At 52.3% G+C, this 22036-nt stretch overlaps 1 protein-coding gene across 6 annotated transcripts in view; it reads right to left on the reverse strand.

Moving 5' to 3' along the window:
* ADAMTS7 (ADAM metallopeptidase with thrombospondin type 1 motif 7) overlaps positions 1-22036 on the reverse strand; it is a 52832-nt gene that overhangs the window by 19142 nt on the left and 11654 nt on the right. For 5 of the 6 annotated variants that reach the window (XM_071214322.1, XM_058294604.2, XM_058294605.2 and 2 more), the window contains exons 3-8: positions 20830-20995; positions 20026-20222; positions 16512-16595; positions 16076-16200; positions 15117-15266; positions 13696-13839 (exon numbers count right to left, since the gene is read on the reverse strand). In XM_071214322.1, coding sequence (XP_071070423.1) covers positions 13696-13839; positions 15117-15266; positions 16076-16200; positions 16512-16595; positions 20026-20222; positions 20830-20995 — 866 coding nt within the window. Of the gene's footprint in view, positions 1-13695; positions 13840-15116; positions 15267-16075; positions 16201-16473; positions 16596-20025; positions 20223-20829; positions 20996-22036 lie in introns of those variants that run through there. The other variant, XM_058294606.1, reaches the window with a different exon arrangement.

Genomic DNA, 22036 nt, shown 5'->3' on the forward strand with positions numbered 1-22036 from the left:
CTGACCATTTATTTCTCTGTCCTGCCCCACCCAGGAGTGAAGGAGGCAAGGAACACTATCTGCCACTCAATGAAGTCTGCTAAGTCTAGGCTTTCAATCAGCCTGTCTGTGCCCTCTTTTGCCTGTCCACCATTTCCTCACACTATTTTAAATGGGTTTCTAGATCCGCTCCCACAGGACATAACCTCGGTCTACCCAGAGCTTTCCGGCTCCTTCTTTAGAAGTGGCCAGGGTTAGTCCCCACGCCATGCAGACTCAAGGAAGCTCCGGGCAGCAGTGAAACTGTTCTTACGGCCTAACTAGGGACATTCCCTGAGTCGTGTAGGAGTCTGCTGGGAGTCTCCCAGGCCTCAAATCTCTCTCTGCCCACTCGGTAACATTCGCCAACACAACTTCGGGTGGTTTCTGTTGTTTCTCTGGAGCCATCCCTTCTCTAAACCTGTTGGTCCAGGACCCATCTCTGCAGGGCATAATCTCAGTCTGGCCAGGTTTTTCCAGCTCCCTTTTCAGAGTTGGCAGGGCCCAGCCCCCACACCGTGCAGATTCAAGGAAATCCGGGGTGAAGGGAAAAACTGCCCTGAAGCCCGACGAGGCCCTTGGCTTGAGTCACATAGGAGTCCAAAGGGAGGTCCCATAACTGCCCATCTTCCTACCCTTCTCTCGCTCCCTTCCCCGCCTTCTCTATGATTTCCATATCCTTTCCTTATGCCTTCATTCAAAACACCACTACCACTTCTTGTGGTATCTCCTCAGGCCGCTGGTCTCCTCAGGCCCTTATGCCTTCATTCAAAACACCACTACCACTTCTTGTGGTGTCTCCTCAGGCCCTTTTAATTAGGGCGCCTTCAATCTTTAGACTACTGCTGTCCTCATTGCTGGGCCTGTCAACACCTCGGAAATGGAAAATGCGTTTGTTAGCAGGCACCTGAGAATGCCACCCTTGGCCACGCCCTGTGGTTTGTCCCTTCCTCAGTCCCTTGGGGGCCCTGAGATTCCTACTGATCCATTACCTCCGGGGTCCCCAAAGTGGTTTGCCCTCAAGCTGCAGAACCAGTCTCTGGCTTCTTTTATTTTAAAGATTTATTTATTTATTTAATCCCCGCCTCCCCCGGTTGTCTGTGCTCTGTGTCTATTTGCTGCGTCTTGTTTCTTTGTCCGCTTCTGTTGTCGTCAGTGGCATGGGAAGTGTGGGCGGCACCATTCCTGGGCAGGCTGTACTTTCTTTCACGCTGGGCGGCTCTCCTTACGGGCGCACTCCTTGCACGTGGGGTTCCCTTACGCGGGGGACACCCTGCGTGGCAGGGCACTCCTTGCGTGCATCAGCACTGCGCATGGGCCAGCTCCACACGGGTCAAGGAGGCCCGGGGTTTGAACCGCGGACCTCCCATGTGGTAGACGGACGCCCTAACCACTGGGCCAAGTCCGTTTCCCAGTCTCTGGACTCTTGATGTCTGGCTTAACTGCAAACCTCAGGCCCTAGCAGTGGCCGTAAAACGAGTTCTCTCTCGGCCACTTGCTAAGTCCTCTGCAAAAGTGGACTGAAAGATGAGTCCCTTGCCAGCCCCTTTCCTAGGGAGGAAGTCCAGCTTGGTAGCTTTGGTAAGTCTCCAAAGATCTCTAAGGCCCTGAGGACACCCAGAGGCAGGGCCTCCAGATCCTGGGATGCCAGGATGTGAGCGGTTTTCATTTCATCTGGTCTAGAAATGGGATGCCACTAAAACTGACAGAAATATCTTCATCCTCCCGTAGGATAGTGGGAAGCTCCTGAAGCATGCCTGCAGACTCTCCACTGGAGTGTCTCCTGAGGAACTGGGACAACTTGCCTATTGATGGTCCAAAAAAGACTGCAACATCATGTGGCCACAATACAAATTGGAGGACAGCCAAGGGGGGCGTCTGAATGGGACTCTGGATTCTAGTTAGACCTCCTATGTAAGAGGGAAGGAGGGGACAGGCAGATCTGAGGGCCTGAGACTATGTGGTCACATGTCTGCTCAAAGGGATGAGAAGTACATACCAAAGCAGTCAGTTATAATTGGCTGATCTGCGGGCCTGATCAGATCTGAGGGCCTGAGACCATGTGGTCACATGTCTCCTCAAAGGGATGAGAAGCACATATGAAAGCAGTCAATTATAATAAGCTCAGGGAAATTATCCAGAAGCAGGAAGAAAACCCAGCCTTATTTCAAGGAAGGCTGGTAGAAGCAATGCAAAATCATACTTTAGTAGATGCTGACTCTAGAGAAGGACAGATCCTCCTAGGAACTCACTTCATTACCAGGCTGCTTCGGATATCTAGAGGAAGCTGCAAAAGCTCCCCATGGGTCCCCAAACTTGAATGAGCTCCCTTTTAGAACCCGACTCTGTTTTCAACAATTGAGACCATGCCAAGGACAGGTAAGGAGGGGCAGGCAAAGGGCCTGGGGACAGGCTCACCTTTAGCCACTGCCATAAATGGCACTTTGTCACCTCGGGGCCACCTGAACCCAGGTTCCACATCAGCAGGAACCTGCTGCCAGTGCAGAGAGGCTGGCAACTGGAAATGTGACTATCCCAAGCTGCCTCACCCCCAGGACCTGCCAAGGCCTTGTCCCAGGTGTGGAACAGAATGCAATGCTCCCTAGGGAGGGAGCTGGGTTCTCCCATGAGATCTGCTCACCACAACCGAGCAGGACTGAAGGGGCCCAAGGCCAGACGTGGCTCCCTGGATGACACCACAAACCATGGACCAGAAGGAGCCTTCGGTGATCCTTGACATGGTAGGTAGGACTGTTAATTTCTTAATTGATATGGGAGCCACTTACTTGGTCCTGACCTGCCACTCCAGACCTGTCTCATCTTAGTCGTGCATAGCAAGAGGAGTGGATGGGAAATCAAAATCTAGCCATTTATTAAAAACTTCTCCCCTGTAGAACAGGAAAGCCATTAGTTCCTGGTTATTCCAGAATGCCCAGTTCCATTATTGGGATGAGACCTTCTCCATTCCCTGGGAGCCAGCATTCGATTAACAAACCCTGGCCTGAACCCTGAAATGTGTGCTCCTTGGAAACAAGAGCTTGTGAGCTTGTATTTGAACCCATTTGTCTGGGTGTAATGTTAGCATCAGACCTGGGGGCCCGCCCACGTGCAATCTCCCAAGAAATGGCCAACCAAATAGGTCCCTTCGTATGGATACAGGAATTCCATGTCAGGCCGTCCAGGTTCCCCGAGTAGCCATCACTTATAACACCAATCAACTGTACATAGGAAACGTATCCCCTCAAGGAGGAACCTATTAAAAGCCGCCAGCCCATGATTTAAAAGTTCCTGGACCGTGTAGCTCAGTGGTAAAGCACCTGCTTCCCATGTATGAGGTCCTAGGTTCAGTCCCTGGTGGCTCCTAAAAAAATAAAAAAGTTCTTGGAGAATGGCCTCCTAGTTCCCTGCCAATCCCCTTGCAACACTCCAATCCTTCTAGCAAAAAATCCCACAGGACTTTACTCCTTGCAAGAGGTAGCTAATGGGGCTGCAGCCCCCAGAGCAACCCAGAACCATGTCTCAATAGCTGCAAGGCTTCCCTGGATCCCTCAGCGCCACGCCTAGCAGCTACTCGGGGATTTCCCTGGAGGGACAAGGCCGCAGGATTCGGGCAAGGTTTCTGCTGTGAGCTGATACTGGTTGCTTTGTGTGATGATGACTCTAAAGTTGGGTCTTTCCCTATGCGGAATGTGCTGGCTATACCTTCTTTGGGTTATGTGATGGATAATTGATCTAAACTTGGAAGGAACCCCCTAAAAAAGAAAAAGGGAAATGGATTTTCTATTGCAATGTTGCCTGACCACAGTATGAACTGGGTAACGGTGAAAAATAACCTAAAGATGAGTCTTTAAATTTCAATACCGTCTTGCTATTGGATTTATTTTGTAAAAAAAAGAAATCACAAGTGGAATTAATTCAACTGCTGGAAAGCAGAAAAAGTTAGCAACATGAATGTTACACAGGAGAACTGCAGATCACGCAATATAGAGGGCCCAGGAAGGCGCCGCCTGCAGGCCTGGAAACCACATCCTCCCCTGTGCCCTACAGAGAAGAGCCAGCTCAGGCAGGGACACAGTGCAGGTCCTCAGAGCTGGGAGGGGGTAACTAGGCCTCCAAAAAAATCCCATACCAGGAGAATCTAGTTTATTTTTAGCGGTCACACCTGGTGTTTCTTTTTTTTGTTTCTCTTTTTTTCTTTTGCAGGGATTTATCTTTTAATGTTGAATTTTTTTTCATTTTTAAATTATTATTATTTTTTAAAGATACACAAATCATACAAACTCCTAAATGAAAATGTAAAACAGGGAAAAGCACAACTGTTCTGGCTGAATGAAGTAAGGGAAGGGCAGGAGCCCCTGGACTGTGACGCTCCTCAACAGAGGTTCATGCAGTGAAGGAAAGAGATAGGGGACAATTTTAGGAGAGTGGGGACCAGTAGCATCAACAGCTCTCCAGCCACACCCTCTCAGCCCCCTCTTCCCCCACAATAGCCCTGGCAGTCACCTTGGCCTCATCTCAGAGGACCAGAGGCACCCGGCTGAGAATCCTAGCTACTTGCCCTAGCTCAGCCCCTGCTCCCAGGTCCCACAGCCCCCAGGCCTGCCATGGCCACGTTGTACTGTTCCATTCTCGATCCTGTTTCCATCTGCACCCCACGCTGACCAGGAAGCTCTCCGCCTCAGCCTGTTCCCAAGAGCTCAGACCAACCTTCCCAGCTTTTCCCACACCTGCCTTCAGCAGCACAGCCGTTTCCTGGCCCCTCCATCCTCTCTCAGGCTTCCCATATCCTGTGGGGTCTCCTCCTCCCTTACCTGTCCAGACCCCAGGACTCACTGTCCCCACCTCATAAGGTACCCCCACTTTACAAATGAGGAAACAGGCTCTGACTCAGCGACTTGCTCAGGATAGAGCTGAAACCTGGGCTGGGACCCGTGGCTGGCCAGGTCCACGGTCCATGTGCTCTCCCTGCCTGCTCGGCTGGAAGAATTCAGTACAGGCCCCAGGCTCTCCTTTACCCTACTTCTAACTGCGTCAGAAAGTTCCCACAAAGCCACTATCATTAACGTATTAATAACTACCTTTTATTAAGCACTTACTTTGAGCTAGACCCTCTGCTTTACAAGTATTAGCTCATTTACTCACTCCTTTCAACAAGCCCAAGAGCTATAGACTATTATTTCTATTTTACATTGAGGAAGCCAAGCTAGAGGCTCACAACGTGCCCAAGGCTCACAGCTGCAAGTGATGGAGCTGGATTCTTCCAGAGCCCCCACAGATGCTGCCTTTGATCCTCTCAGGCCATGCTCTTCTCTTCTGCTCTTCAGCCCAGCTGCCCCTCCTCAGTTCAGGGCCACAGGGGACCCCAGTGCTACCCCTTGATCCAGAACCACTCAGGGACCATTCACAGAGTGGCCAAGCAGGTTCTAGCAGAACCCTCACAGGGTAATAATGCCCAGTGGGAAAGATGTCCCCCAGGAGGGTCAGAGCCCAGGCAGGTTATACTCCTGGCTTGGTGGGAAACTTTGGGCTGGTTTCTGGTCCTCTCTGGGCTTTGGTCTCCTCATCTGTACAATGAGTGGCAGGCCTGGATGTACTCTTGGTTTGGAGCAATTCTGGTGGGGAAGGAAAGGGACAGGATTGCTGCAACCCACTGTCATCAACTGTGTGACTCTTCCCAGTGGCAAGCAGTGGCCCAGGATAGACAGAGAAGCCACATGACTCAATCCAGGGCTTCAGTCTCACGGGAGCTGAGGACTTGGGGAGAGGAGGCAGAGGCGATGGATCCTGGGGTACTGGCAGGTAGGGAAGGAGGCCCCACAGGGTAGAAAGGCTGTGAGAGGATGGAAGGATCAAGAACCAGGGCTAAGCCGCTGCAGGCAGATGTGGGAGAGGCTAGGAGTCCAGATTCAGAGGTGGAGGTCTAGGGGCTGTAAGTCACAGGGTGGATGGTCTGTGTGCTCTCCTAAGTCCCCTGCCCAGTGGCAGGACCCCCAGGGCCTGAGGGTGCAGTGGGGGAGGGGCCGGGCAGTGAGAGGGCAGCTCTGTCCAGTTAGAATGGGTGGTTTTAGCCTCCAGGAAGGGACAAGAAGGTTCTGGAGGCAGGACAGGCATGGGGGAATGCCAGAGCTGGGCCGTGCAGAGTGCGGGGCCGGAGGGAGAGCCTGGACAGAGGTATTGAGTGTTCCGGCGGGTAGAAGGGCCTCTGAGAGTGTGAAACAAGGTCCTGAGAACCCGAGAGGGAGCTGGGATGGCAGGGGATGGGCCGTTGAGAAGAAGCAACGCAACAGGACCTGGTGTTGAGATTCCCAAAGTAAGCTATGAAGAGCAGAGAGAAACACGGAGCAGCCCCTCAGGCTAGAGGCCAAGAAGGCGGCAGGGCATTGACCAGACTCCTCCCGCAGAGAGCCCCTAGGGCATGCTAGAATCACCCACTACCTGTACCTGCTGGAAATGGAGCCCTCTACCCTGGGGGTGGGCAAATGAGCAGCTGATGGCCCCTCTCTGCTCACCCCAGATGTCCACAGACTCGACTAGGCTGGTGCTCAGCATCCTCACAACATCCTGGGCAGAGGACTGTTATCATCCTCCCCTGCAGACACTGGGCCCAGAGTGGCACGTCCCCTGCCCAGGTCACACAGCAGTGGAGGCCAGGCCCAGGCTGCCGGCACCCACGCAGCATCCCCTGTCTCACCACAATCCTGGCCCGAAAGCCTTCATCCCAAATAGAAGTTCCAAGACATGCCGTGGGAGGCCTAGTGGAGAGAAAGGATGGCCTCAGCCTGGGGCGCCCTGGCGCAGAGCACCAGCTGGGAAAGCAGCAGGCGCATCAGCTAGCGCAGGGCTTCCTCTTTCCTCCAGCGGGACGTGAAATGGGGGTGCCCACCACCCCTCTGATGCAGAACTGGTGGGGGGAAACCTCTGAGGGCTGCTTGGACCCCACCCCTGCCTCATCCCACACAGACAGCTCCCAGGCCAAATCCCAGCCCTTCCCTTTCTTGGACCCAGGGCCGACTTGCCGGGTACAGTTCCTGTGGGCTGGGCGGCTGGAGCAACAACTCGGGTGATCCTGGGGGTAGTATTGGGGAACATGAGGTGGCCCTCACAGGACCCATCACCAGAATAAGGGCCACATTCAGGGAAAGGGTACCAACTGGGGAGGGTTCAGAAACCCACGTTCTACCCAACCCACCAGGTTGCCATGCTGTGTGACCTGGGGCCATCCCTCGTCCTCTCTGGGCCCTAACATTTTCATCTACAAGAGGCTGAGGTGGCCTGAGTGATCCCAAGTTGCAGCGGCATAAATAGCAACTACTTGGGGGAAAGTCACAAGGGTGGCCAGTGGCTGGCCCTTCCTCCCTCTGCCCAGCACACTGCCAGGCCCCTCCTGCCGCGACAGACACCCGGATCCCTGAGGCTGTCAGCCCTTCCCCTCGGTGGGCCCCTCCCCACTCTAATTATAGCCTGGCTGGGTGGCCCCACATGGGGTCAGAGGAGACGGTGGCTCCAGTTGGGAGCCTCACTGTCACCCTGAGGACAACAAAGAGCCACTGGCCACCTGTGGGAGGGACCTGCATCCGATCCTCCGCCCAACCCCTGCCTTCCGGTTGTGGAGTTGTCAGATGGTGGGGACGCGGGGAGAAGCAAAGTGGGAGAACCCAGCACACGATAGGGTAGCCTGAACTGCCTACCTCTCTTGCTGCAGAAACCCTGGCTGCGAGGACGAGGCATGCAGCACCCTGCCAACCCCCCAGGCTCCAGCTGAGGCACAGGTAACACTGTGACCTCTCCACAGGATCCCTTAAGGCGGTTGTCAGCACACAAAGGCTCTTCCAGCCCTTCAGGCCAATGGCCACAGGCTCTGGAAACTTCCCTCCAGCTCCATCCCCACCTCTCAAGATTCCTCAACCCACTGGGGCCTCTCACTTCCAGCTTTGGCCGTGCCCTCCACCTAGACTAGAGCTACCAGGATTCCCCTAGTTGGCCCTGAGAGGGTGATGTGGGCTAGGGGTGGGAGGCTCTTTGTCTCTGGAGATAACCTTAACCTAAGCTGTCTGTCCTGACTTCTGGGTGTGGGATGGTGAGAGGCTGCAGCCCTGCCCTTGGTAACCATGGCAACGACTCCAGTCCCAGGAAACAGTTTAATAATGCAAAGTCTATAAACTTTAAATATTCAGGGGAAATGCAAACCAAATGTGCTAAAAGCTTATCTAGAATATATGAAGTCCATGCTAAAAGCTTACCTAGGATGTGGTATATGCTAATTCAAGCCTATTGAGAACTGAAACAAAAGGACCATTTGGCCTTTCCTCTCTGTATAAAAGGGGACTCAGAAATCTTCTTTGGGGGCTTGGGTTTGAAACAGAAAGCTCCCGAGTCCGGCGGCTGTCAATAAACCATTTTTCCTTCTCAAAATCATTCCTGAGTCCTGGCCTTTCTATACTAAAATAATTGAACCGCTCTCAAATTCTACAACAAGCACAGCTCCCTGGAGTGACCCCTGACCCCAGGCGGGATTGGTGCCCTTCTCCAGATTCCAACAACCCCCACAAGGGCTGCCTGCCACAGTGCTAACCCCTCCCTCCCCCCCAACCGACTGTCTCCCCCCAGACAGCCAGGGCCTTGGACCCTGTCTCATTTACCCCTGCTCCCCTACACACACAAAGAGCAAGGCCTGCTAATTCACTGGGCTTAATTGTTTGTTAATACAGCAATAGCCGGAGCTAGAGACCAAGGTGGGATCCAGTCCTGTCTGCGTCTGAGTGGCCCAATATCTACTTGCAGGAGGCAGAGGGGCGTCGGGTTCGGTGGGGACAGCAGAATGGTCTGTGGGTGCCTCTGAGACACCCCAAGTTCTGCAAACACTGCCCCCAGGTTTGGCACCCTTTGCCTATGAATCTCATTCGGTCTGCCCCCTTCCCCAAATCCTCTGGTTCTCCCCAACCCCAGCAAACGACCGAGGCACGGGATCTGGAAGACAGGCTGGGACCATTCTCGCCAGCTGAGCACCCCTCCTCCTACCCCTTTCTTCCTGTGCCTTCTGGTCCCCCTGTGGCCAACAGCCAGGGTGGCAAAAGGGTTCAGAAAGGTGCTCTGGCAAACCGACCTAGGGGAGATGAGGTTGCTCTCCCCCCAGGGCACCCTTCAATTGGTGGGGAGCAAAGCTCTGTCTTTCTGCCCCAAGGCTCTGGGAGGCCCTGGCTGGCTCAGGCTCTAACCCTCTCCTCCCACCCTTGCCCCAGGGCTCCGAGCCAAGTCTTCCACACATTCCAGCAGCTGAATGAGAACAGAGACCCGTCTGTCAGTCTGCCTGTCCTGGAGGCAGGGTGGTGGGCAGCACCCTGGGTGGGGGCAGTTGGGAAGCTGGTACAGGGAACAAGCCCTAGGGATGTTAGGAGGCAGCTACCATTCTGATTCTCCAACCATTCTCTGCCTCTCTGAAGAGCAGGAAACATACCCCCGGGATTTTTTCAACCCTCCTCTCCATCCCCACAGGTACTTCCTCTGTTCAGGTCCACATCCTGTAACTTGTTAGTAGTAGAAATAATAATAAAAGTAGTTATCCTGTACTGAATGCTTACCATGTAGTAGGTACTGTGCTAAATACTTCACATTTTCTCATTTAATCCTCACAACAAACCCATGAGGCAGTCCCATCATTATCCCCATTTTTTTAGGCTTATGGGATGGTGTAACTTGTCCAGCCAACAGGAAGCCTGAGCCAGACTCCAGGTTCCCAACTATCAAAATAAACTCTTCCCTGATTCCTTCCTACTCCCCACACAGGTAATCCCTCTTCCATAGAGGCCAGAGCCCTTGCTCTTACATCCATAATGAACTTGGGACTTTCCTGCTTAAACCTTACAGTGGGGAAGTGGATGTGGCTCAAGCAGTTTGGTGCCCGCCTACCACATGGGGATTCAGTCCCTAGTGCCTCCTAAAGAAGACAAGCAAGAGAGTGGGCTGACACAAGGGCTGGTGCAGCGAGATGATGCAACGAGCTAATGCAAAGAGGAGATACAATGAGGAAACACAACAAGAGACACAAAAAGCTGAGAGTAGATATGGCTCAAGTGATTGGGTGCCTGCCTCCCTCCCATATGGGAGATCCCAGCTTCAGTTTCCCGGTACCTTCTAAAAGGAAGATGAACAGACAGTACACAATGAACAGACACAGAGAGCAGACAGTGAGCACAAACAACGGGGGGGGGGGGGGGGGGAGTAAGTTAAAATAAATCTTTGAGGAAAAAAAACCAAAAAACTTTACAATGACTGGATTTCTAGAAAAACATGGCACATTGAACCGACAGATTTCTCTCTGTTCACTGCCCAAACCCCATTACAATGACAGTAAAGGAATAAACAAGGCATAAACCCACAAGGACAAACAAAAAAAAGGGGGTAATGGAGAGGTGATACTGGCAGATGAAAAATTCCAGAAGCTGAAAAAGCAGTTGGTCAAGTTGTAACTAAGTTGATAGATCGATGAAGCCTGAGAGTCAAATGCCCGCAGGGAGAAACTGACCAGAAACAGAATCCTAGAAAGGCTCAGGAAATAGGGTCCCAGGGATGCCTGAGGCCTGGGGCCAGTCAGGCTGAGGGCAAGGGAGAGGCTGGAAGTCTGTGTAAGAACCGGTCAGAGCCTAGATCCCCTCCCTAACCTGCACAGCCAGGAGACCGCCATGCTGGAAGAGGACCAGAGATTACTCTCTGGAGAGGGTAAACCAGCAGGATCTGGCCAAGGGACAGCAGGCACAGTTGAGGGTCTAAGACAGAGCAGCCTACAGAGAAAAGGAGGACAAGGAAAGTCTACATAATAAATGGCAAGACACCCACCAAACCCCTTCCCCATTTGGATGCTAGAGTGCTGTAGGCAGGCATATACACTCCATGAAAAGACTAGTGGATTCCTCTCTGGGGAAACTGAATCGCCAAGAAAAGCACCTCAGATACTGATACTTGAGGATGTCCCAAAGCAACAACCTCATCCCAGTCCAACCCTCAGCAGTGACAAGAAGTCCAGCCCAAGGCTGTAGACCTTCCAATTGGCAGCTCAATGCCTCCTTCCCTTACATGAAATACACAGACAAGGCATTTTAAGAGAAGCTTTAAAATGAAAAAAAAAAAGAGATTAAAGAAAAAAATTCAAAGGAAAACAAGACATTGCAGGGAGCACAAGATAAAAATAAAACCCACACAATAACCTCAGAAAGAAAAGATACTGTACCTATGAAACAAGAATGAGAGGATAAAAGTGAGTATTTAGAGAAGAAGAAATTTCAGCAATTTAAAGTTACAATAGAAAAATTTAATAGAAGGGTTGATAAAGATAAGGATTTCTGCCAGAAATATGAAAAGATGAAAATAAAAGTAAAAAAAAAAATTTAAATAAAATGAGAAGACAGCTGAATACTAAGGGTTCTACAAAATAAATAAAAAAAAGAACACTTCTGAGAACAGAAGGGCATGAGTTTCTAGGTTAAAAGGGTCCACCAAGTGCCCAAGATAATAGATAAAAATAGACCAAGGCACATAATTATGAGATTTCAAATCACCAAGAAAGAGAAAAAAAATCCTAAAAGCTTCTAAATTGTTTAAAAGGTCACATATGAAAGCTTGGGAATCAAGCCTAAAATTTATACTTTGAAATAAACTACTGGGTTTCTAAAAAAAAAAAAAGCTTGGAAATCAGAATGCAAGCTGGAAGACATAGCAAAATGCCTTTAAAATTCTGAGGCAGAGTGATTTCTAACCTAGAACTGAGTACCAAATCAAATTGTCAATCAGGTGTAAGGAAAGAATAAGGATACTTTCAGACATCCTAACCATTTACCTTCAGGTACCCTTTCTCAGAAGCTTCTTGAGGATGTGCTCCACCAAAACAAGAGAGTATACAAAAAATGTAGTATGGGATCCAGGAAACAGGAAGATCCTGCATGACAATTTTAGGACAGGCCTTGGAAACATCCAGTCTAGACTAAAGCAGGAAGACAGAGGAAATATTGGGAAGGGGGTCCGGAAAAAAAGGAAACAAATTATCTAGCAGGAATTACCTTCTTGAAAACTGGATTAAGAAACATTTATAGAACTGTTGGAGGATATAGGAGACTTGGCCAGAAAGGAAAAGAAAACCAAGCAAATGAAAAAGCTGTTCTAAAAAGGAAATGTTATCTGTTGTTACACTTGATTCAACAATAAGGATTTACACAGTCATAATAATTCAAACACTAACTATGCACAATTCAAAATGTGTTATCACTATGTTGGGATGTGGTAGGGAGAACAAACGGCTGTGCAGGAAGTTATGGAAACAGACTAAATCCTAATCTTCCACTATATCAGTCAACAGATATGAAATTGAAAAAAAAATAGCACTCTAGGAATGCTTTTTTTGTAACATAAAGTAAAATAACAAAAAGTTAAGGTTTCAAGTTAAAGTGGTTGTCTGGAGAAAAAGAATGGGTGGGGAAGGGTAGGGCAGGTGATTTAATGCTCTGTTTTCACCATCATGAAAGTCTTCATAATATTGTTTTTGAACTTGAGTTTTTTAAGAGAAGTCTGATGGAGACAGAACATGTGCATGAGCAGTGAAGATACATCCACCATTGCTTGCTGTCCCATTTGCGCCTAGTTTTTGCTTTGCCCCTTGAGCACAGAATTCCAGTTGTGCCACAATATGTAGTTCAGTAAGACTCAAAGCATTTACAAGGGAAGCATGTTTCATCTATAACAGAGTAAGCAAGGACAGCCACCGAGGCCCCACTTTCCATGTGAACCAGAAGGAAGGCTTTGAACACAGAGGGAAGGCAATGATGTTCTGAGAAATACAAATGACCAAGAAACACTGTCATCTTTCCTCACTCTTGTTACTTCCCTGGATTAGCCAGCTACTTCCACTGAAAACAGTAAGACAGAAGGAAAGGGAACTATAGGACAACCCACAGTTCCTTTTCCTTTCAATCTTTCCTTACTCATCAGTAAGCCAAAGGTAGAGGGTACAAGTATCAAGAAATAAAATAATAAAAACAGCTGAGTTATTTTTGTGCCATGTTTCCACTGTTCTGATAAGTTCAAGCTAGAAAATACCAACTGTGTAATTTTGGTGATCCAGCCTACGAGTAAAATGCTCTCATATTTGCATTTAAAATGACACTGCCCAAAATAAAGAGAAATGATAAAATTTATGCTAATAATTTAAATTTTAAATTTTTCTTTACCTTACAGCATGAAATAGCAAACAAAAAAACACCATGATAAATTGATAGAACATGAAAGAAAGGAAAAAGCTTTACAATTCAGTACCTCTAACAGCAAATTCTATGACAGGCCTTGCACCTCCCTCAGCTTCATTTCCCATCCAGTCTTGGTTTGCGCAGCCTCACCTGGCATCTTACTGTTCCCAGAAAACTCGCCTGCACTTCATGTCTACAGGCCCTTCCTCACGTTTCTTCTCCCAGGAGCCCTATTCTCCTCCCTTCTCTATATGTGCAACCTCATGCTCAGCCTTCAAGACTTAGTGCAGGTGTCCCTCTGCAAGGACACTCAGGGCCCTGGCCTCCCCTCTCTATCAGGGGTCCCTCTGGGCTCCCCCAGCCTGGACGCTGTAATGACAATGCCTGCATCTCCCCTATTAGTCCTTGACCTCCCACAATGGGTCCCCAGGGCTGGGGAGGGACTTACTCAAGGAACCTAGTGATGTACTCCCGGCTGCAGCGGGACCAGGTGAGGGGAACAGCCTTGTACAGGAGCTGTGGAGACATGATGAAAGGCTGTTTCCCAAGGGGCTCACAGTCATTGCCTCTTCCGTCATGCTGAATGCCAAAACTGTGTGAGAGCACAGGCCCCAGGGGCGGGTGAGCTGGCGGGAGGATGCCAGCCTGCCCCTCCCCCGAGGCCTGCAAGTTCCTGGCTCCCAGGGCCTGATGGCTGTATGGCCTTGGATGAGTCACATTCCCGTTCTGAGCCTCAAAGCTTCCATCTGAAATCTGACCGTCAGTGACCCACAGGGTCCTCCTCTGGGTGAATGAGTGCCAGGGGACCCAGAGCAGCCCGCTCCTGCCCTGGGGCTGGCCAACGACAGCAAGCTGGGTGGCACCAACGGGGGCCCATCGTAGCACCAGCAAACTCACCGGCTCCAGAAACCAACTGACAGAGGTCCCCTCACCTCCCAGGGCCTTGCCCTAAGGCTGTGTACATGAATTAAGAGACTAGGAACTAATGAGGTCCTAGTTCATCACAGAAAGGACTCAAGATACCTTCCTCAGGGAGGACTCGAGAAAATTTACATTCCCAGCATCTACTATATGTCAGGCACCAGGCTAAGCCTTTTCAGATATTCTACCTCTCCCAACCCCCAGAAATGCCCACTAAGTTATCCCCAGTGAGGTCCACGGAAGCTAAATAGCCAAAGTAACCCAGGCAGAAAATGGCAGTATTGGAGCAGAGTGTTCTTTTCACTGCTGTGAGCAGCCTGAAGGCCCTGCCTGTAGGACCACACCCAGGGAACCAGAACTGCTGGAAGGGTGACCCCACCACCTAGACCCACGGGTCCCGCTGGTGTCTGCCTTTGCCCAGCTAAACAGCCACCTGCTACCTGCTGGGGCACAGTGGCTGAGGACACGGGCCATGCTTGGACATGGGAGCCTCAGGCAGAGATGTCAGATGGGAGGACCCTTGGGCACCGCTTGAATCTCAACTTAATCTACAGGGAGCACACAGAGGCTCAGAGAGGGTAAGGCACTTGCCCAAGGTCATACAGCAAGCAGGAAAAGGGGATCCAGGAGTCAAAAATGTAAGCACTGAGGGCTTGGGAGGGGGGCAGCTAAAGACCTACAGTGACTTTCTGGCCCATCTCAAACCCTCTTCAAATAAGACTCATTCCAGGCCGGGCCCAGAGGTGTCCCAGGCAGCATCTCTCTCCTGTTTATTAGAGAAGCAGCCCCAGCTGTTGGGGTGGGGACAAAGCCGGGACAGCACATGGCCTGGCTGAGTCAGAGCTCCCACCCCACCGGCAGTTTCCTTTCCTGGGGATTTGCGGCCCTCAGGTCTGCTACCCTGCAGCCCCAGGCTGGGAAGGTGAAGCTGGGCTCTTGGTGTGGTACCTGTGCCCGAGCTCGTGGGCCACGGTGAAGGCCAGGGGCAGGCCTGTGTCCTCGTTGATATTGCAGCTGAGGTGCGGCTGGCACATGCCTGCCACGTGGGACAGACCCAGGGTCTCGCAGGGCCAGTTCTTGTTTGAACACAGGTCCTTCCTGTACACACGGAGAGAAGTGGGCACTCAGAGCTGAGGAGGCCAGGGAAGGGCCCCTGCTGACCCCAAGGGAGTGGGAAAGCTGCTACCTCGCACCGCTCCATGAGCCCCGGCCAGCATGCAGCCAATTGCGGAGCCAGTGCCCTCATTTCCACACCACCCACCTGTCATCTTTGGGCCTGGGGAGCAGGCAGTTTGATTACTATCCCAGCATGAGTGCTGACACAAGCTGCTGGAAAACAGGAGAGGGAAAATAACTGGAGTTCTAAAATACCACATCTGAACAGATTAGTAGCTGCCAGAGGTTAGGAAGAGGTGTGGGAGAATGGTGGCTGTGGCTATAAAAGGGTGGCCTGAGAGATCCTTGTGATGGAACTGTTCTGTATCTTGACAGTGAAGGTAGATATGTGAACCTACACCCATGATAATGGTGCACAAAACTAAACACACACCCACAAGCAGATAATGTAAAACTGGTGACATCTGAATAAGGCCTGTGGATTGTATGGGTATCGTTTCCTGGTTGTGATATTGTACTATGTTTATACAAGATGATACCCCTGGGAGAAATAGGTGAAGAGCATGTGATTTCTCTGTGTTATTTCTGACAGCTACATGTGAATCCACAATTATTAAAGAGTTAAAATAAAAAAGTCCTCCCCAAGTGTTGATGGACTCCGGCCTTGGCCCAAAGGTAGGCCCAAACTCTCCTCAAAATGGGGCTCCCTGAGAGCAGGCCTCTCCCTCCCCAAACTGCACCTCAGACAGAGACTCTCTGCTCCCACCCTCATCCCCGCCAGCCAGCAGCACCTGGTGAGCAGGATGGCAGCGTCGTGGTGCAGGGGGTGGGCGTCCCCCTTCATGTTGATGCTTTTCTGCCACTTGCAGAAGCTCCTCAGGGTGTTGTCTGCATGATGTGTGATCTTGAGGTCCTCCTGGGGGCAGAGAGAGTGGCTGCTCATGCCTCCCCCAGTTCCAAGAGGAAAGGTCCAATTCCCCTTGATCCAAAGGTGGGAGACAGAGACCCCAAGGCAGCAGCGGGAGCACAGGCAGTCAGACCTGTGGGCAACATCCAGCCTGACCCCTCCTCCTGGACACCAGGGACTAGGGGGTGACTGGTGACCTAGCCCAGACCAAGAAGCTGCTGCTATGCCCTTCTAAGGCAGCTCAGGCAGCAGAGCAGGAGGGCTCTGACAGCTGATGCTCACCTCTCAGGTGGACAGTGTGGGGTTACGGGACCTCTCACCTCCTCATCTTCCAGCAAAATCAGGCGCACGATGGTGATGTGGATGGGGTTCCCGATGTTTGGGTCATGAAACAGGCCGGCCACCTGCCGAGAGATGAGGTTTCGGGATGTCATCCTGGCTACAGAATGAGGTCAGCGTATGCCCATGCCCAACCCACACCAGGGGATGCACTCCCACGTGTGCACAGGAATGCTCGCACAGGTGCACCTGCCCATGTCCACACCTGCACATACTTCCCAACCCAAGCAGCGCAGAACACGGGGAGGACATAAAGGCTTCCCAGGTCCCCTTCTGGGCCCGCGGCCTGCTCTTGGCACCACTTTGGCATCTGTATTCAAGTACCAAGCCCTATCCCCGCCCAGTCCAGCCAATGTCAGTTCAGACCTCCACTGGCCCAACTCAGGGCTCTAGTTCTGCCTACAGCCCTGCAGCCCCCTCTTGCCCTGGGGATACCAGGTCCAGCATCACATGGGTAAGCCCTCCCATGAAGCATGAGACCTGGGAGGAGTCTGGGGTGAGGGCTGGACACAGGCCTAGGCCCAGGGAGCTTCCTCACTGCTCCGGTCTCCCAGCTTCCTGAGGGCTCTGGCACCTGGACCACAAAGCCTCAGGGCCAAGGGCACGAGTGTGCCCGCATGTCAGCGGCGCCCATGGCTACTGAGAGAAACTCCCTACTGAAAGGAGGCCACCCTAAAGGTGGAAGGTGGGCCAAAGTACAGGAAAATGGGCTCTTTTAAAGCTCTCTCAGAACAAGGAAGAGAACAGCCCACAACTGGGGCAGGTGTCAGGTTCCCAGTGGGCAGAAACAGCAGGGGTTGTGAGTGGGCTTTTCGCAATTCCATCAAGAAAACTAATATTCAAATGGAATGGACAAAACAAATGCTGTTAAGTGGGTACAAAAATAACTAAGGCTTGCAGAGGGTGAAGATGGGATCAGAACCTAGGCTGATCTACTTCAGAGCCCTTGCTCTTTTTTTTTAAGTTTGGAAAATGCTGCCTGCCTACTCTCTTAGGAATTCTCAATGCACATTAGCTTTAAAGGCTCTGAGAAGTCCTGCAGTAAGAAGTCTGTTTTACTTTGTTTTGTTCAATCCTGTGTTGCCAGGCTTATTCAACAAAGCATCTTCTTCATGAACCATTTATTAGCATCCCTTAGAACAAGTACTCACTAGAATATTATTTGGGAAATGCCACAATGATACTGCGTTTCCTAAGTATGAGATCTTCTTACATGTCCATCATCTTATCCTTAGCCCAGAGCTGTCACTCAGCAAATCAGTGTTAAGTGAACAAACATCTGCTCCACAGGGGAAGAGGGGATAGGTTCTCCCCCATTCCCACCACTCTGGTCCCCCATTCTTCCAGCCCTCCTTGGCCACCACAGTCTCCCCAGCTGTCCCTCTCTAGGGCAGGCTGCTGGAGTGAAGCTTTGAAGGCAGAAAGACTCAGGCTCTACTCTCAGTTCTGCCACTTACTGTGTGACCTGGGGCAAGTCCCTTGACCTACCTGAACCATTGTTCTCTCATCTATAAAAAGGGCTGAGGAGTAGATGAGATGGTGGGTGTGGAGCACTGGGTAAGCAGCAGGCCCCAGCCCAATCTGCCAGGGCCCCACAGGCCAGGCTTCCTCAGATGTTAGTGGCAAGGCGGCCTGTGTCCCTGGTGTCTCTGCAGCCCGCCACAGTAGGAGCCCTGCTGGGTCAGAGATGTCCCCACTCTGTCCTGACCAATTCTGGGATTTGCCAGCTCAGGAAAGTCTGATACTGTCAAGGGCAGATGAACATGAGAGCTAGGCTCCCTCCTCTCTCCTGGGGCCCTGTGAGCCTGGATGGTGGAGGCAAGGAGGGCTCAGACCCCGGGACAGAACGCCCAACGCTTGTCACCCAGGGATCGTTGTGGGGGGGCCCGCAGGGCTGAGTAGGTCTTACTCTGCCCAGTACCTGGCCCACAGGGGACACTCAGGAAAGGTGAGAGGAAATGAGTCCAGTTAACCAACCCTCAGTGGGTCTGGCCATGCTCCTGGGCCTCTTTCAGGCTGAGCCCCTGAGTGGTGAGAGTGGGAAGCATGGGCTGGGAGCTTGGCCTTGCAGCACCACCCCAAGCCCGGAGGCCAGGCCCTCAAGTCCAGCCACAGGTCCTGAGAACCCTGGCCTTTAGGGGTACCCCCCTGGGCAGACAAGACTGAACAGAGAGGCTCACACTGGGCCTTTAAGGCCTCAGATGCCAGGCAGAGAGGTGTGGCTTTAATTCCATAAGGAGCAGAGAGCCAGTGAGGATGGTGGAGTCAAGACAGAACTGGCCCAGAGCTGAACTCACATATGAGGACTCAGGCAGTGGGGGTGTGACAGCCTAAAGCAGAGAGAACAACCACGTCTGAGCCCCCCCTTTTGGTCTCCGAGCTCCAGGCTTCCCAGCTGGAAAATGATACTAGATCATCTCAGAAGGCACTCCCTGTAGGGTCATAGGAGGTGAGGGGCTGGCATGAGGTAAGCAGTAGCTGTGCTTCTGGCCTTTGGGCTCCCCTTTGACACCACCCAGCTGCAGAGCATATGCCTCTCACCCTGTCCCCAGCCACCCAGCCCAGGATAGAAACAGGCTTTGCAGCAGCCTCTGCACTCAATGGCCTGCTAAGAAAGCTGGGGCAGAGATCTTTTCTCCCCGGGCTACAGGAAGCAGCTGGGCTGTGGCCTCTCATCCGTACACCTGGGGCAGAGAAGTAGCAGGGAGAGAGTGGCTGGTAGGGCAGTTAGCTCCAGGAATCAAGAGCTCCTAGCAGCTGGATTGCCCTGAGTGGGAATGAGGAGACCCAGGCTCCCATCCAGCTCTGCTCTGCATGGCCGTGGGATCTAGGCAGATCACACTCCTCCCAGGGCCTCATTTATCTCAACTGTCACGTGGGGTCAAGGAGCAGTTTGCCAGCCCTGTAAAGTACAAGTGTCATCCCCAGTTTATAGATGAGCAAACTGAGGTTCAGCAGGTAAAGTGACAGGTAACCAACCAGTAGCCCGTAGATCTGAACAGATCCTTCTACATCCTTCTGACTCTAATGTGTACTGCTTCTTTGGCAGGGGCTGGTGCTGTTGGCCTTTGCTGTGTCTCCAGCCCACAACACAGGCCCTGGCTCAAAGGAGGGAGGAGTTTATTCAGAGGGGTGTGAATAAACCAAGCAGTCTGTGAGCAACCTCCCGGGTTGGTCCAGGCTTCCTCGGCCTCTTACTGCCCTGACTCTGGTCCTGGCTGAGGGTAGAGGTAACCTCCCACAGGCCTGCTGAGTCAGACAGGCAGCACAAAACCCACTGGTTTCGCAGCCCCAAGGGTCCCACCTCTGCCCAGGCTCTCCATCATGACTCACGCCAAGCTCCCACTCCTTCCTGGACCCAGGAGCTTAGACACCCTTCTTCCTGCTTGGGGCCTGGGCCCAGTGTCCAGCCTGCCAGCCTTCCTGTATCTTTGCATCCCCCCAACCCTGATGCCCTCAACCCCTAACCCGAGCCCACCACCTGCAGCCCCTCACCATGTTCATGACGGTCAGCAGGTAGTTCTCGACATGTGGCTGCCCGTGGTACTCCACCATTTTGGCATCAGCTACCACCAGGGTCTCCACCCACTTCTCCTTGCTGACTGAGCGCTGGTGTAGACGCCTGGGCCGTGGCCGCCGCCACTGCTGCCGCTGCTCCCAACGTTCCCGTTGCAGCTCCGACTCTGGGGACTCTGTGGGCCCCAGACAGGGAAGGGGTAGCTGCCAGGGGGACCGGTCCCAGCACACCTATCTCAAGGGCCTCTCCTCAGGAGTTTCTCTGAGGCAGCAGAAGCAGTGCTGAGGCTGGGGTACCAGCTGCAGTCCCCAAGCCCCAGCAACCTTTATTGGGCAGCTACTTCCCTGGCCTGGCCAGTACTCAAGCTGCTCTGCAGAAAAAGTGCTGGGAACTGTGCTCTAGGTCCCCACTCATGGGGGTTGGCTATTCCAGGGTGAGAGCGGGTGGGGAGGGTAGGGAGGTTCCTGTTGCCTGGCTAGGGCTGGACACAGCCTGGCTCTGCCTGGACACTGGAGGAATGGCTGGTAGAGCTGGGGGTGCCCAGGCAATGAGCAGGGAGAGACCGAGCCCTGAAGTAGGGGAGTTGGGGGAGGTGGGAGCAAGGCAAGAAAGGTCCAGGCTGAGGCCGCTGGGCCACGGCACATGCGGAAGGCTAAGGCTGGGATGACGTGTCATTCTGTTTCTCTGTGTCCCTCTGGACTGAGGGGAGCTGGGTGTGGGAATGTTGAGAGGAACTTTTAGAAGATGCCCCCTACCCCGAAGCTGGCAGCAAAGAGACATACCTTGCACCCCGCAGGTGCCTGGAGCCCTGGAGGCACCCTGTCCTGCTGGCCTCTCTGGGGCTTGGCGCTTGTATACCACGTGGGGTTGGGCCCGGCCAGGCCGGGCTGGGGCACCATCCATAGGCTCAATGAAGTAGTCCTCACTGGAGAGCTGGAACACACCTTTCTGAGGAAGCAGTACCAGGGTCACCCAGGAGGGTTGGCACCCAGCTGCTCTCCCACCCATTCCAGGGGCCCTTTCTGCCCGGCTGAGCCCACCCAGCTCCTACCAATCTTGGCAGACCCCTGGTATATGTGCTTTCCTCCAACTGGGCCTCTGCTCACTCTGCAACCTCAAGGCTGAGTTCAGAGGCCACCACTCCCAGGAAGTGAGAACTGGGTCCACGTTCAAATCTAAAAGATGGCATCTCCCACATAGCCCCAAACAGCCTTCTTGGGCATGTCAGGTGGCGCCCACAGCTTCAGGCCATTTCGCATCTCCTTCCCATGCCAGCTGGTTCCTGTCACTGTACTCCCTCCCAGTGGCCCAAGCCCCTGGCCTGTCCTCACTCTCCCTGAGGCAAGGAACTGCTTCAAAAGCAGCTCAGCCCATACTCGAGCCACGGAGATGCTGTTGCCACTCCGCAACAGAGAAAGGAAGGAACAGTCTTGGAATTACCTCCTGAGGAAGCTCAGCCACTGTGAGATGGCTCCAACAGGGAAGGATTGATCTCCCTTGGACTTCCCCTCATTGGCACATATCTGGCCTTTGGGTCATGCAGGACAAGGCAGCTAGAGTGCTGGAAAGCACATCAGCTTTAGGGGCTGGAGACCTGGGCTTGAATGCATCTTCCACCACTGGATAACCAGGTGAACTTAGCGAGTTCCTCTATAAGCCTGTTTCCTCATCTGTAAAATGGGAGCCCTGTATGCCCAGGCTGCACAGGCTCAGCCAGATCAACGGTAAAGAGCCATCCATAAATGCACAACCTCCATAAATGAGAATATTGGGCAGTATTATGATGGCAACTGTGGCAAGTGGTTAAGAGCATGTGCTCTGGGGCTGGACCTCCTGTTCCCATGGTGTCTGCATTATCTCTGATGGGGAGAGACAATAAAACAAACCAATACACACAAATAAAATCAAGAGGTACTGCTATGCACATGGAAGGGTAGTGCTGTACAGAGAATTAATAGGGGAGTGAGATAGCTACTTTTGATTAGGTAG

The sequence above is a fragment of the Dasypus novemcinctus genome, chromosome 3 (assembly GCF_030445035.2).
Source record: "Dasypus novemcinctus isolate mDasNov1 chromosome 3, mDasNov1.1.hap2, whole genome shotgun sequence".
NCBI classification, from domain to species: Eukaryota; Metazoa; Chordata; class Mammalia; order Cingulata; family Dasypodidae; genus Dasypus; species Dasypus novemcinctus.